This window comes from Trichomycterus rosablanca, chromosome 3 (assembly GCF_030014385.1).
Source record: "Trichomycterus rosablanca isolate fTriRos1 chromosome 3, fTriRos1.hap1, whole genome shotgun sequence".
Lineage (NCBI taxonomy): Eukaryota > Metazoa > Chordata > Actinopteri > Siluriformes > Trichomycteridae > Trichomycterus > Trichomycterus rosablanca.
Window position 1 is genome coordinate 5,098,994 of NC_085990.1, and position 16,076 is coordinate 5,115,069.

General features: G+C 38.7%; 2 protein-coding genes across 5 annotated transcripts in view; one reads left to right on the plus strand and one right to left on the minus strand.

The window, feature by feature from the left end:
• The first annotated feature begins 1,681 nt into the window (after positions 1–1,681).
• Positions 1,682–10,740, plus strand: LOC134310198 (calpain-8-like). The gene is made up of 10 exons (XM_062991732.1): positions 1,682–1,737; positions 3,210–3,447; positions 5,722–5,791; positions 6,192–6,310; positions 7,115–7,248; positions 7,555–7,729; positions 9,133–9,207; positions 9,691–9,776; positions 9,927–10,001; positions 10,357–10,740. Exons 2-10 carry the CDS (start codon positions 3,229–3,231, stop codon positions 10,430–10,432), a joined length of 1,029 nt encoding a protein of 342 aa, XP_062847802.1. The 5' UTR covers positions 1,682–1,737; positions 3,210–3,228; the 3' UTR covers positions 10,433–10,740.
• A 415-nt stretch (positions 10,741–11,155) lies between these two features.
• Positions 11,156–16,076, minus strand: part of lyrm1 (LYR motif containing 1) — a 176,436-nt gene continuing 171,515 nt past the window's right edge. The window contains exons 1-5 of one of the 4 annotated variants that reach the window (XM_062992513.1): positions 15,890–16,032; positions 13,259–13,426; positions 12,489–12,549; positions 12,178–12,209; positions 11,156–11,457 (exon numbers count right to left, since the gene is read on the minus strand). In XM_062992513.1, coding sequence (XP_062848583.1) covers positions 11,344–11,457; positions 12,178–12,209; positions 12,489–12,549; positions 13,259–13,420 — 369 coding nt within the window. In that variant the 5' untranslated portion in view covers positions 13,421–13,426; positions 15,890–16,032 and the 3' untranslated portion in view covers positions 11,156–11,343. Of the gene's footprint in view, positions 11,458–12,177; positions 12,210–12,488; positions 12,550–13,258; positions 13,427–14,723; positions 14,767–15,889; positions 16,033–16,076 lie in introns of those variants that run through there. The other 3 variants (XM_062992514.1, XM_062992515.1, XM_062992516.1) reach the window with 3 other exon arrangements.

The window sequence follows — 16,076 nt, forward strand, 5'->3', positions numbered from 1 at the left end:
AGACAAAATTTATAGTAAGAAGATAGTGATCTCTTGATGAAAGTGATCTTTGAAATGAATAGGCATGAATTTCCACAGGCACACTCCAAAACCTTGTGGAAAGCCTCCCAAAAAAATAAAGGCTGTCATTGCCTTAAAAAGGAAAGTGTGCTAAATTTTCTAAATGCTAAATGTCATCCAATATAAAGTCAGTGTGTGGTTTATGTTATACTAATGTTGCGTTTGTGTTTTTTTGAACAAATAAATACTTTTCCTATATTACTGATGATTAAATATTGTTAATTTGTATAATTCATTATAATATATTACTGTAACACACACTAATTCTTATATTGGAGGTTCTGTACTGTATCGATTTTTGTCTCTGTTAAGACAGACTTAAGCTGGAGTTTAGTAAAAGTACTAAGAAAAAATCCAATATAATGTTACTTTTGTTATGTTGGGAACATCATTAGTTTTTTTTCCTTCACTGTGGAAGCAACACTGAGAAATCTGAACCTCACTGTCAGGATTGATCTGCAACAGACTGCCTTTATTTTTCACCCTACCAATTACTTGTTAATTAATAAAGTCATCAGAAAAGCAAACAGAACCACTCATGTACTCACCACTAACAAGCTCATGGTCAGTTATTCACCTGCTATTGGTAATGTAGTATATACTGTATCATAGACTAAATACATTTAGACAAATATATTACTTATCAAAACTTATACAGTTAATGCCCACAAGCACAAACAGAAGAAATGAATGGAAGCGTCACGACAACCCCGAGTCTTAGAGAAAAGAATCTCATCTCATTTGAGCAATTATTCACTTTGTTGGGCAAGTTCTTTAAATAAATCTGACATGACATTACCAGTGAACACCTACATGCCACAGGTTAAATGAACACTGACTTTCTAACACAAGAATAAGTACTTTTTAAATATAACCTAAATATTTGAATAAATGTTTGATGGGACATCGGTCTAATGTTAGCTCAGTATGGCTATCAGATCAGAGGTTCTTTTGTTTTTTCTTTGTTTAGATTTAACAGGACTTCAGTAATGAAGCTGAATTATCAATGTAATTTAGTTCTTAACTGAGTAGCAACAGGGACTTTTAACACAGGGCCAGTTGGGATTGGATAGTGACAGAATCTAGTGTACATGTTTGATTAAAGTAGGGTGTAGCTTCTGTTTATAGAAAATGATGGTTGGCCCCACCCTGAAGATAACGTTATTTGGGGCCTCGAGACACAGAAGGACCAAGCGGAGAGAGATAAAGAATGTAGAAAATGTTACAAATAGAGAAAACACACACAGATAGTCAGTGTACAGGGAATGGCATAAGCTGTGGGATGGGTTGGCACCATGTCCAATTCCTGCCCTTCTCTACGTGTTTCTCCACGTGAAAGCAGACCCGCCACAACCCTGACCAGGGTAAAGCGATTAATGAAAATGGAATTTGTGACGTGTGACATGGTTTAGAACTGACAGTACTGTAATGTTAAAAAAAACAGTACATCAGAGTAAACACCTTTTGTTTCTGGTACATTAATCAGATTTTTTCATTTATAGCCAGTGGCAAAAAAACTGCATCTGTCTTTTCTCTCTGTGCAATGAAACTCCACCCTGTAACAGACAACAAGTTAGATGGGATAGGAGGAGACTAGAGTTCACTAGTTCCCACACTTCCACTGCATCACACACACTGACGATCTTCTCCTCATCTGCTGGGTTCAAACCAACTCAGGTAAGAAACCTTTATCATCATAATTTAAAGATTTTAATTTTCACTTTTAAAATACTTTTACAAGTTTGAAGTTAAATGATATATAGTAATAAATTAGCACAGTTAAATAAAGGATGTTTATTTATAGAACAGGGTGTCCACATTTATTTCAGAAAGGAAAATATAGCTGAAAAGTTTCCTTTTTTTTCTTAAAAATATCAACTTCATGTTTAATCTGAAGCTTAAGCAGAGACAATATAATACTAAAACACTTTAGATGAAGCTAATCTATACCAGTAAACGGTTACTCTTCCATTCAGAACTAAAATACATCATTTTCAACAAATACTATCTTCACTACATGACCAAAAACACACAGACACCCATTCTAAACTGCTTCACTCACAACCATTGCTGACAGTTTTTCAAAATTAATTATATAGCATAAATTATATGCTTTCAACTTTGTAGCAGCAGTTCCTTACCTGGTTCTTACCTGTTTAAACATGACTGTGCCCCGTGCCCAAAGCTGTAAAGATTGTTAATAACAAGGTTTGACTAGTTTATTGTCAAGGAACCCTAGTGACCTGCACAGAGCCCTACACGCAACCCTATTAAACAGCTTTGGGATGTAAGTTGACCCTGCAAATGTTTGGATTTTGTTGTTGTTGTTATTTTTACAAGTTACAGTTGGACTAAAAAGGAACGAATTAAAATAAATATGAGCTAGTTACTTTAACCCAAATGTTTAGTATTTATTAATTAAAAATGTAAAGAACCCCCAAAGGAACGAATTAAAATAAATATGAGCTTTTTACTTTAATGAAATAGGCTAATATGATTTCTGAATAGAATATACTGTATTTTCTAAACAAGACGTTCAAAGCCCAGAAAAAAATTGCACACAGACATTTCAGCTCAACATGTTTAGAGAAAGAAGGGTTATGCGGTTATATCAACACCAAACCCAGGCTGAATTATGGAAGTGCGTTGGCTGGAAAGTTGGAAGTTGGAAGTTGGCAGAATGTTTAAGCTACAATGTTTAGTGGTTAAGGTAATGAACTAGTAATTAGAAGGTTGCCAGTTCAAGCCTCACCTCTGCCAGGTTGCAACTGTTGGGCCCTTGAGCAAGGCCCTTAACCCTCAATTGCTTAGATTGTATACTATCACAGTACTGTAAATCGCTTTGGATAAAAGCGTCTGCTAAATGCTGAAAATGTAAATGTTTGTTTTGCAGCAACCGTAGTGCTATAACATGCTAGCCATTAAGACAGGGGGTCTGACATTTCATTTGATATCTTTAAATACAGTGTGTAGGTGCAATTTGTGGATCAGTGGTTAAACTTATGGACTATTCAGTTCCCTCTTCACTAAGCTTCCAATGTTTGGCCTTTAAGCAAGGTCCTTAACCCTCAGGTGTTAGGCCTGTATCCTCTCTCTGTTGTCAGACACTTTAGACGCTCATATATTAACCACTGCACCAATAATTAAAGTCTTTCCAGGTTCGTTCACATGGCTCCTCAGAAGAATAAGCGCCGCAAGAGGGAAGTCGTCGGCTCCCGAACCCTCCCAAAACCTTATCTGGACCAGGACTTCAAGAAACTACGAAAGAGCTGCATCACTACCAGTGTTAAATTCACTGATGAGAAGTTTCCCGCAGATCGGCGCTCCATCGGCTCCGGCCTGCTGTCCAGCACCAACATGGGTACAGTGGTGTGGAAGAGACCACCGGTATGTAAACATTTACCCAGAATGCACTGTGAAAAATGTGAAAGCAAATAACGTGTCTCTAGTCACGGCAACTAATCTATACATAGAGGTCAAAAGTATGTGGACACCTGACTGTTAGTTTGTTGGTCACTGCATTCCAAAACATTGGCATTAATATAAAGTCCCTCTGCTTTTTGTAAAAGTTGTGTCTGTGAAAATTAGTGCCCATTTAGTCAAAAGACCTTTTGTGAGGTCAAATACTATTTAAGACGAGAAATCCTTGCAACCAATGTGGCAATGTCTCCTCTAAAATCTTCAGGTTATTTTTTATAGCTGATTGGAGGCTGAAGGCTGCAAGGGGTCACAACTTCATATTAATGTCCATAACTCTAAAATAAAATCTCACTAAAGTTCATAGGCAGGTCTACATACTTTGCTTACTTTTATGCATAATTTTATGCTGCTATGTGGTTGATGTGGGTTGCGGTGCGGCTGTTTACCGTGAGCTTTCATTCAATGATAGCAAAGCATTATCAAATATTGAACTTTTTCTGTTTTTTTTGATACTCGTTGATTTGAAGTAAAATGGACAGCAGAATAAACACTCCGAATACGGGCAGTGGCCTGCCATTGTACTTTGTTAAATGTACATGTATCGTACATTTTATCATATATTGCCACTTCTCAAAAATCATATCGAGATATGTGTTTTTAGTCATATCGAAGCCCTACTTTGCTCATATAGGGTACATATGGTCACTGTGGGCGGTAACACTTTAAAGTGCGCACAACCGTGATAATAAATACTGCAGATTCACATTCATCAACTTCATACATTTCGTCCTGAACTCACCTCAGTGGTAGTTTAGTGGTTAAGGTAGAGGACTAGTGATCGGAAGGCTGCTGCTTCACGCTCCATTACTGCCTAGCTGCTAATGTTGGACCCCTGAGTAAGACCCTTAACCATCAATTGCTTGTATTACATCAGTCACAATAAAATGCTTCGGATAAAAGATTTTTTATGTAAAACATTCAGTTTGTCTGTTGAGAATCTATGCTTCAACATGTCAGTAATTATATAGCGGTGGAGGAATTTTAGTGCGACTCGTTCAAACCTGTGTGTGTTTTATAACCTGGTAATATCTGATATTTCCACTGCTCTGTCTTTATATATACAGACACGCACATAATGACAAAACAGCCCTGCATAACACAGTAACACAGCATCTGGTTACAGGTCTACGCTTGTTTCTGCCACAAAGTATTGGTCTGTTACTGGTTTTAACAGCTTTTTAAATACATTTTAACTTGTGATATCTTTATCTTAAATATATTAGTTGGAAGATTTAAATATTTAAATCTGACAAATTAGCAACAAAAAAAAAAAATTGGAAAGGGCCAAATGCTTTTTCACAAAACTGTGTTTTCTGTTCTTGTTTCCAGCTGGCAGAGTATTTAATAAATTCACTTGTTAGCCCTGAACAATCTATTTAACATCAATGTTTTTGATATATATATTTAATATTTATTTATATTTATATACATTGATTAGCCATAACGTTAAAACCAACTCTATGTTTCTACACACACCCATTTTATCAGCTACTCTTACCATATAGAAGCACTTTGTAGTTCTACAATTACTGACTGTCGCCCATCTGTTTCTCTGCATGCTTTGTTCGTCCCCTTTCATGCTGTTCTTCAATGGTCAGGACTCTCCCAGGACCCCCACAGAGCAGGTATTATTTAGGTGGTGGATCTTTCTCAGCACTGCAGTGACACTGACATGGTGGTGGTGTGTTAGTGTGTGTTGTGCTGGTATGAGTGGATCAGACACAGCAGTGGTGATGGAGTTCTTAAACACCTTACTGTCACTGCTGGACTGAGAATAGTCCACCAACCAAAAATATCTAGCCAACAGCGCCCCGTGGGAAGCGTCCTTTGACCACTGATGAATTAAATAGATGAGCGTTCGTCTCTGACTTTACATCTACAAGGTGGATTAACTAGGTAGGAGTGTCTAATAGAATGGACACAGTATTTAAAAACTCCAGCAGCGCTGCTGTGTCTGATCCATTCATACCAGCACAACACACACTAACACACCACCACTAATTAGGCTAAAAAAAGCATGCAGCGAAGCAGATGGATTACAGTCGGTAACTGTAGAACTACAAGGTGCTTCTATATGGTAAGTGGAGCTGATAAAATGGACAGTGAGTGTAGAAACAAGGAGGTGGTCATAATGTTATGGCTGATCAGTATATATGTTTTTGTATATATATTTTTTAACAGGAGCTGGTGGACAATCCTTGTCTTATTGTAGATGGCGAGTCCAGATTTGACTACTCTCAAGGAGACCTCGGTAAATACAGAATATTTTGATTGAAACACGCTAGCCCACCAGAGATCTTGTTGGCTGTGTATCTGTAGGTGTAGCAACTGCACTCCAAATTTGCACTATACCTTTAAGAACAAATAATGTGCTAATAATATAAATATTTAAATTTCATATAATTATCTTTGCTATACCACGTATAGAGGAATGTGCTTTGCTCCGTTTATTGCTTGTGTCACACCTCGCTGTTAGGACATGGAGGTGAGATGAACCCAGGTCTCGTGGTGGTGGGTTAGTGCGTTAGACAACACTGCTGTCCGATTGCCCCAGTATTTCCATCCCATAAAGTGTACTAAATGTGTAAATGTGTTAATATGGCAGAAATTGTATTTATTTGTGGTGTTGTTTATTGGGGATTTTTTGCAAGGAAACTGCTGGTTTTTGGCTGCGATTGGAGCGATCACGTTACAGAAGGACATCATGGATCAAGTGATTCCTACAGATCAGTCGTTTCAAAAGGATTATGCAGGAATATTTCATTTTAGGGTGAGAACTTGCCGTTCATGTTACACTTTTGTTCACACTGCAACGATACATGTAAGTCTGTGTAACCGCTACTCTGGTTCTGTCAGGGAGAACATGCTTCCTCACAGACAGTGACTGGAGACTGGTGGTCAATACTGGTGGTATTGAACCCACCTTTACCAACTACAATGTATACACTTTATGATCAAAATTGACCATTAGCTTTTTGGACATCCAATGGCAAAACCATGGGAAATTAATTTAAACCACCGCTCTTGCAGCTTTAACAGCCTCTACTCTTCTGAAAAGCACATTCTGTCAAAAAAGGTTTGTGAGGTTAGGCACTGGCTCACGATTTACACTCCAATTCATCCCAAAGGTCTTCAGTGGCAATGTGGTCATGCTGAAAAAAGAAAACAACATTTCCCGATGTGCTGCCACAAACACAGAAGCATAAAATTAGTTTTATATGAACTTCTGATTGTAATGTATTTCATTTTGAAACACTTTCGGGATGGATTGGAACAGTAATTGCAAGCCAGAACTTCTCGTCCAACATCAGTCCCTGACCTCCCAAATACTTCTTTGACTCAATGGGCACAGATTTCCACAGCACAATCCAAAATGTTGCAGAAGGATTTCCCAGAAGAGTGGAGGCTGCTAGTATATATCAATGCCCATGGGCTGGAAATTGGTTGAGCACCAAGCTCATGATGAAAAAGTTTGGTTTGATTTCCCCCCACACACACACTTTACTTCTTCTTACCTGGCTTCATCTTCATATTTATTGCATCCATGTGTTTCTGATGTCGTAATTTCCCACAGTTCTGTTATAACGGAAAGTGGGTGGATGTTGTGGTAGATGATCAGCTACCAACACTCAATGGAAAGCTCATCTTTGTTCACTGCAAAACCATGAATGAGTTCTGGCCTGCACTGCTGGAGAAAGCCTACGCCAAGTAAGACCATCATTCTACTAACATTTAAAATTAATAGCAAGCACCTCATTATGTGCAATTCTTGCTCGTTCAGCAAATAAGTTTTCTTTAAACAACTTGTTGTAAGTGTTGTAAGTTAAGACATAAACCAAAACAAAAATGTTAAACACATGGTGCTTGGTTGGCACAGGGGTCTATTACACTAGCCCACCACCACTGAGATTGACGTTTAATTCTTAGCGCTGCTGTTGGGAGGCTAACCCCAACTTGAACCCCTTAAACCCCAAAACATAACTATATTATTGTTGTTGTTTTTGCTTGTTTCAGACTGTTTGGTTCATACGCAGCATTGCATGGTGGGTATATATCTGACGGTCTGCGTGATTTCACCGGTGGAGCATATAGAATATACAATCTGAGAAACGCTCCTAATAACATGTGGGATCTGATGGATCAGGCAGTGAAGAAACAGGCCTTAATGGGATGTGGCACTCCACAGGGGGTAAATATTTACACTCCACATTTTGCTACAGACATAAAGCACATATCCAGATAAATTTAGCAGATTTACATTTAATTGATTTACATTTTACACCAGATATAGTGGATAAACGAGAGGTATATTTAGATTCTAAGCCACAATCAGGTCAGGTACTCCATCCATCAATGTGTGACAAATGAGTTAGTGGAAAAAACTATTAATGCCAAGTTCACACTACACGACTTTCCAAGTCGTCAGGTTGCTGTACAGTTCACACTACACGACTGGATCTCTTGTAATCGGGAGTCTCTCGCTTCGGCGCTCGGCGAGCCGCTCAGTTCAAGTTGTTCAGTAGTTGACACGTAGTGATTGAGAGCCGAGTTTCGATCGCCGAGCAAACACAGAGTTGCCGAGCGAAAATCAGGGCAAATATCGTGTAGTGTGAACTAGGCATTAGAAAGGGAACTCAGTACAAACCGTGTATGTCTATACAAGGAGTGAGGCAGTCAATCCACTGCATCCAACATGGATTTATTAGAAAAGATACCTGGAAAGAAGATAAAGCATGCTTAAGTTTGCAGACACAATGAGTAATCTGTGTCTCCATGCCCCTGCTGACCATTAATGGCATTGTAAATGGGCATGATACTTTGATCCCCCACTGAGCTAAATAGCAACTAAGCTTGTTATAATTTAATATACTTTGCATTTGTTCGAAGGGATGATCAGATGTTTAGAGTTAGATTACCACTAAACCTGATATAAATATAAAAAAACTATTTTTATATTTATTTGTATAATATAGGTAAAATCTATTTACACTGAAAAATCCATGTGATCTTTACTGCACACTTCAGAACCTTCAGCACTAACACACATGACAGAACTCGAACAACGTCTATAAGAAGTAATTATCAGGCAAGTTTAATCATGCATCAGAACAAAGTGTACAGTGAGTGCAGAATTTACAGGCTGATCTTCTGCATCACTACATGATTTAAGAATTTAATATATTTGATCTATTTTAGATCCAAAAACCCTCAGGCAAAAAAATACAAAGAATATTAAACTGATCACCAGGCTCAAATCTACAGATCTAAAAAACATTATTAAAGTAATAAAGTGTCTCTGAACTAATAAGTAGAAACAATTAAAATACTAACTGTAGGTAGTGTATGATTTTAATGTCCAAGAAAAAGCTTAATTAAGTGTATTAACCTTTTTATTCTCTCCCCTAATTAATAATACCAGAGTATGTCATTACGATGATAATGATGATGATGATAGTTATGATAGGGATGATTATAAGGATGATGATGATAAACCTTCTTTAATGTGTTTAATCTGTATTGTGGGGGACGTGTGTTTGGTCGGGGATTTGATCTCTGTATTGTCTAAGTTTTATTGTTTGGTGTGTTTGGTAGAGAACATCTGCTAACACTGTGCTACCCAACGGTATAGTGGAGGGTCACGCCTACACTGTCACTGGAGTCACCAAGGTGAGATCAGAAATCCAACTTTAGTCATTTATTTACGCACCAATATTTTGTCTCTGGATCAAACTGGATCACTGAAACTAAACATCTATCTAAAATCATTCAAAAACATTGTAAATATGAACATTCACTCACTATCTGTTTCACCACCACATTGTCCTGGTGGTATCCACTTTATCAGGGTTGCGGTGGGTCTGATTCATTGGACAAGAGGCAGGAAACACCCTGGACAGGACGCCAGTTCTTCACAGGGCACTCACATAATTTCTAGTAGAACAGCTCTAAAAGATCCCAGCTGGACTTCCAGGGAAAGAAGAAAATCATCCCTGGTGTAACAAATCTACAGCTCCCATAAAAGTCCATGCAGTGAAATTGTTCTTGCAAAAAATCAAACGTTTCTGGAGGTGTAAACGTGGATGTTGTTTCTGAAACATCATTATGAAAGGACTAATGTGCTTATAAGGTTCCTGTGTGTGTGTGTAACAGGTACAGTCTCAGCTTCAACTGGTTAAGCTGGTGAGAGTGTTGAACCCGTGGGGAGAGGGCGAGTGGAAAGGAGACTGGAGCGACAAGTAAGATGTTCCACTGCTCTCACATCCTCATTCATTCACCATCTATCTTTTTTAACCACTCCATCCTGATCAGGTGGACATTTAAAAAACTTAACACATTTATCAGAAACAATAATCAGATTGTTTATTTTATTGTGTTGATTTTTGTAGATCGCCTCTGTGGAACGAGGTGAGTCCGGACGATTATAAAACATGGCTGGAGGATAAAAACAATGGAGAGTTCTGGTATGTTTCACTACTATTAGTATTACTATTATTTTATCTATACAGCACTGCACACCCAGAAGTTTAGAGACACCTTAGAGTCACCTTCCCTGTCAGAACCACTAGTTCCACCATTACTAAGTGGGAAGTTAATTAAATATGTATTTAATGTATTTGAAATCCCAACTCTGGTGTGTTAGCGTGTTTTACCGCTGCACCACCTGAGCGGCGAATCCTATTGAATTTAATATTTAATATCGTGGATTTTAATAAGACTGAGCCACATGGCTGCAAATTCTGCAAATAAAATCTGCATCTGTACAAATATTTATTACTACTGTGCAGTATTTATACTTCTGTGTGTTTTCTGTTGCAGGATGTCGATGGGGGATTTCTGCAAGAGTTTTGATGAGCTGGATATCTGCTGTATCACTCCAGATTTCCTCATCTAACCCAACATGTGACATCGACATCAGCTCATTACTGTAAAATAATACTCTCGTGCTACACCAAAATACTGTCCAGTCATATGAATATAACTGACCAGGTGGACTGCCACACAGGTGAAGAATTACATCAAGTCTGTTACTTTCTTATAACATGACAGTTAGCTGGTAGAGTTGATGGTGGCCACATATTTTCCCTGTCCTACGTGGATTTCCACTGGGTACTCTGGTTTCCTCCAACATGCAGAAGGTGTTATTATGGCTTCGTTAAACTGTTCTTGTGAAAGTGAATAAATAAAAAAGAGTTTGAAGTCTGTTGTCTAGCTTGTACCATTTGCACTTGAAAACAGCTATAAACCTCAATCCTGCTGCGCTCAGGTCACTTAGAATTTCTAAAAATACTCTTATATATGAAATAGATGTATTATGGAACTTTAAACATGCGTCAGGCAATCAGTAACAGAAGTTATTTATCAGGCAATTTTAAACAGAATTAAACAGCTGTTTTCCCTACAGCACCTGAATATGCAAGCTTACCAAATCAACTGGCCGTTGCTAAAACATTGCCTGGTACGATGAATCCTAATTTGTTGCTGCAGCATGAAGATAGCAGGTTCAGAATTTGGCATAAAATGCATGTTTTTGGTTTGCAGAAGTGAAACCTAATGTGGTCTCTTGCTGTAGAAGCTTTTTTGCCTTAAGGTTTGACATAATCAGACTATTTGAACATACAGAATTATATGAGATTTTATTCATTCTATACAGTACACACACAACATCGTACACACACAACATCGTACACACACAACATTGTACACACACAACATCGTACACAGACAGATTGTGTGCAGCAAAAGTACAAAATAAATGAGAATAAATGCATTGTTGGTCAGTGTGTGTGTGTGTGTGTGTGTGTGTTATGTCTCATCATGGGATTGTAAGTACACAGGTTTGGCTTGTTTCCTCAGTCTCTGTTGAGCTCGCAGCCTCCTGCCTTTCTGTGTTGCTAAACCCATCGGTGGAAGATACAACTGCACAGAGAGAGAGAGTGAAGAAATAAACATTATTATTATTATAAAATAAATAAAAACAATAATGATCATATTTGCTGTTATTATGTAACAATGTTTTATTACTTTTGGTATTATTATTATTATCATTATTATTATTGTTGTCATTTAATTAATACTATAATTCTTACTACTACATACTATTATTATTATTAATACTATCCTTATTATTATTAATATTCCTCTTTTTCCTCGGCCTCTGTCCCGTTCGGTTGCGGGGTCGGCTCTCGGCGGATCATGATCCCCATTGATTTGGCAATATTTTTTTCATGACACAACCCTCCCTATTTTATCTGGGCTGGTTTGTGCATCTAGCGGCTAGGTATCTATAGGACAATTCAGTGTTTCCAATTAGCTTGGTGGCATGTTTTTGGACTGTGGGAGGAAACCGGAGCACCCGGAGGAAACCCACGCGTACACGGGGAGAACATGCAAACTCCACACAGAAAGGACCCAGACCGCCCCACCTGGGGATCGAACCCAGGACCTTCTTGCTGTGAGGTGACAGCGCTACCCACTGAGCCACCGTTATTATTATCGATATTATGATTATTAATATTAATATTGTTAATGATAATACTATTATTGTTGTTACTATTACTATAAATATCAACACTGGTGTTATTATTAGTAGTATTTTTAATTGTAGTTTTGTATGTAGTATTTTTAAAATGGACTTACAGGTCTGGGATATGGATTCCTGTAATGTAGCCCTGTAACACACACACACACACACACACACACACACACACACGTGTGGTTCTTACCATTGTCATACAGCAATAGGAAACATGTATTCAACCCCAGGTTTTGCTATTCAATTATTATTTTGTTATTTTTATTGTTTACATTGATAGGTACAAAGGTAAAAAACATTATTTATAATGTGGCGTGTATGTTCACTCTGAAAGTAGATGAATTAGGACAAACTAAAAGGCTTGAACACGTGACTGTGACTAACTGTAACTGCAGTGTGATGATTCAGTACTCACCGATTTCTATTCTCGCTTCACATTCCGCCACACACTTACTGACCTGCTCTGGATCAGTCAGCTAAGACAGAAAAACATGTTGTTATTGTTACCTTCATGAAAATGGCATTTTAAATCAACACAGCTTGAAAAAGTAAGGGAAAAAATTAAAACACCCATCAGATTTCGAGGAACAAAAGATTAAAAGTGTAAATCTTAACTGATATAAACTGTGTAATTTGTAGTGAATAAATCGATGTAACAATGGTGACTGAAAACTAAAATCCTTAACCCACCGAGGCCTGGATTTAAAATCACACCGTAGTGAAATTACAGGCCAATCCAGCTAGGTCTAACAAGCATGTTAGGTACAGCATGGTTGATTCTGGGTTTGGAAGCATACCGCATTGTACTGTAGGGTATCGCATAATGGAAAAGAGTGTGTGCACCCAGTCAAAAGTGTGTTCCTGCCTTGTTACCTGTGTTTCCAGGTGTGACTGAACCAAGCCGGTAAAATGATGTAGAAAGATGCAGATTGAACATGTAAAAGATTGAACATTGTAGGGCAGTGGTAGCTTAGTGGTTAAGATGCTGGACTAGTAATCATAAGGTTGCTGGTTCAAGCCTCACCTCCACCACTGTTGGGCTCCTGAGCAAGGCCCTTAACCTTCAATTGCTCAAACTGTATTCAGTCATAACTGTAAGTCACTTTGGATAAAAGCATCTGCTAAATACTGAAAATGTAAAATGTAAAAGTCAAGAAAGCTCAGTGTATGTTGTATGTCACGTACATGTTGGTTTTGTCTAAAGAGTGAGTGAGCTTCCTGTGTGATGTACTTCCGCTCGGTCTCTGTGTCCTGCTGCAGGCCGGAGTGAGCCTGCCAGCTGCGGGCGATACGGAGAACCTGTCGATACAGAGCCAAAACCTCCACACGCCTGGATGCCATCGCCATCACCAGCTACAAAATACAATAGTGGTGCTACTGAGTTTTATTACAGTACTACCACATACTTTAATACCATACAGATGAACTTTGTGGGTATTCAATTACTGACTGTACCTTGTCTGTTACTCTGTACACTTTGTCACTCTCTGCACCCCCATAGGACCCCCACTGACCAGATGATGTTTGGTTGGTGGATCATTCTCAGGACTGGAATGCACTAACATAGTAATGACATGGTAATACTGGTGTGCTGTTCTGGTATGAGTGTAAAAGATGCAAGTGTCCATTGATCAAAGACTAGAGGAACTGCACACCTAAATGACATACACCAACAAGGCATAACATTATAACCACTGACAGGTGAAGTGAATAACACTGATTATCTCTTCATCACGGCACCTGTTAGTGGGTGGGATATATTAGGCAGCAAGTGAACATTTTATCCTCAAAGTTGATGTTAGAAGCAGGAAAAATGAACGAGCGTGAGGATCTGAGCGAGTTTGACAAGGGCAAAATTGTGATGGCTAGACGACTGGGTCAGAGCATCTCCTAAACAGCAGATTTTGGGGGGTGTTCCCAGTCTGCAGTGGTCAGTATCTATCAAAAGTGGTCCAAGGACGGAACAGTGGTAAACCGGCGACAGGGTCATGGGTGCCAATCGAGTATCTGTGGGATGTGCTGGACAAACAAATACGATCCATGGAGGCCCGACCTCTTACAGGAGTTAGAGGATCTGCTGCTAACATCTTGGTGCCAGAAACCACAGCACACTTTCAGGTGTCTAGTGGAGTCCATGCCTCGATGGGTCAGGGCTGTTTTGACAGCAAAAGGGAGACCAGCACAATATTAGGAAGGTGGTCATAATGTCATGCCTAACCAGTGTACAACCAACACTAACATGTTATGTATTGCCAGGAAATTTAAACAATATATAAAAAACCCAACAACACTGTTGCACCTGCTACTTCTGCATATACACAGAGGAACACATATTACCAACACATGTCATTAAAATGTTAGTGTAATCTCAGTGCTGATAATGGTCCATCATTCAAACATCATAGGTGACAAGGTTTACAGAGCAACAGACAAGCTACAGTCAGTAAATGAATACCCATGAAGATAATAACTGAAGGTACGTATCAGATGTGTTTCACATAAAGTGTTCGGTGAGTATATATCATGAATAAATAGTTACTATTAACATAATACTTCTGTTAAACTAACGTGCTTATTAATATAAAGATTTAACATTAATTTCAGCAGTAAAATATAATAATACAGTATAATAATAAACTCAATAACTCACTGTACTGGGATACACATACGTTTGTGGACGTCTGTGTGGTAGTATTCAAGAATGTCAAACATGCGTATTAACTGCGCAGACTAGACGCATCGCTTTAAAGGTTCTTACTGCGTCAAATTAACGCATTCTTACTTCAAAACATTAAAATATTTAATAACATAATTTCTTTAAACTTCTGTACTTGACATGAGTATTTTTCTTTATTTTAGTTTATATATATAATGTGCAAATATTTTGACCCAAACCGAAATCCAAAACTTCATATTATTGAGAAACAAGGACAAGGACGAATGCAGAAACTGTCGTTACTTGACATGTACAGCAGGGGGCAGCACGGGTCCACTAACGTCCTCCTACAGTCTACGTTTACATTTTGGGCATTTAGCAGATGCTTTTATCCAAAGCGACTTACAGTACTGTCACTGTACACTGTCTAAGCAGTTCAGGGTTAAGGGCCTTGCTCAAGGGCCCAACAGTAGCAACCTGGCAGTAGTGGGGCTTGAACCAGCGACCTTTCAATTACTAGTCCAGTAGAGGTGGCTAAGTGGGTAACACTGTCGCCTCACAGGTTCGATCCCCAGGCGGGGCGGTCTGGGTCCTTTCTTTCTCCTTTCTCCTTTCTGGGTTTCCTCCGGGTGCTCCAGTTTCCTCCCACAGTCCAAAGACGTCCAAGTGAGATGAACTGGAGACACTAAATTGTCCATGACTGTGTTTGATATAACCTTGTGAACTGATGAACCTTGTGTAATGAGTAACTACCGTTCCTGTCATGAATGTAACCAAAGTGTAAAGCATGACGTTAAAATCCTAATAAACAAACAAACTAGTCCAGTACCTTAAACACTAGGCTACAACTGCCCTCCTACCTTTACTAAACATGCCAGAAGTGGATTGTCTGACATAGCGGTTAATAATTAAGAATAATGTCCTGTACTGTCACCTTGTGCCCAGTGTTCTTGAGGTGGGGTCTGGACCCACAGCAAACCTTTTATAAATAAATAAATAATCATAGATTGTAAAATCCAGGCTTTCTTTTTTTTTTAATAAGAACTAAACTTTTACTTTTAACTCCTGGTGTAAATAATGTGACGTGATATATAATTTAAAACAATATAAATAAATATAATATACAATCCATTGCAGGGCTCTGTCCAATGGTATCTTACCACATATGTAGGGCGGCACGGTGGCTAAGTGGGTAGCACTGTTGCCTCACAGCAAGAAGGTTCTGGGTTCGATCACCAGGTGGGGTGGTCCAGGTCCTTTCTGTGTGGAGGTTGCATGTTCTCCCCGTGTCTAAGTGGGTTTACTCCGGAGACATGCAAGTGAGGTGAATTGGAGACACTAAATTGT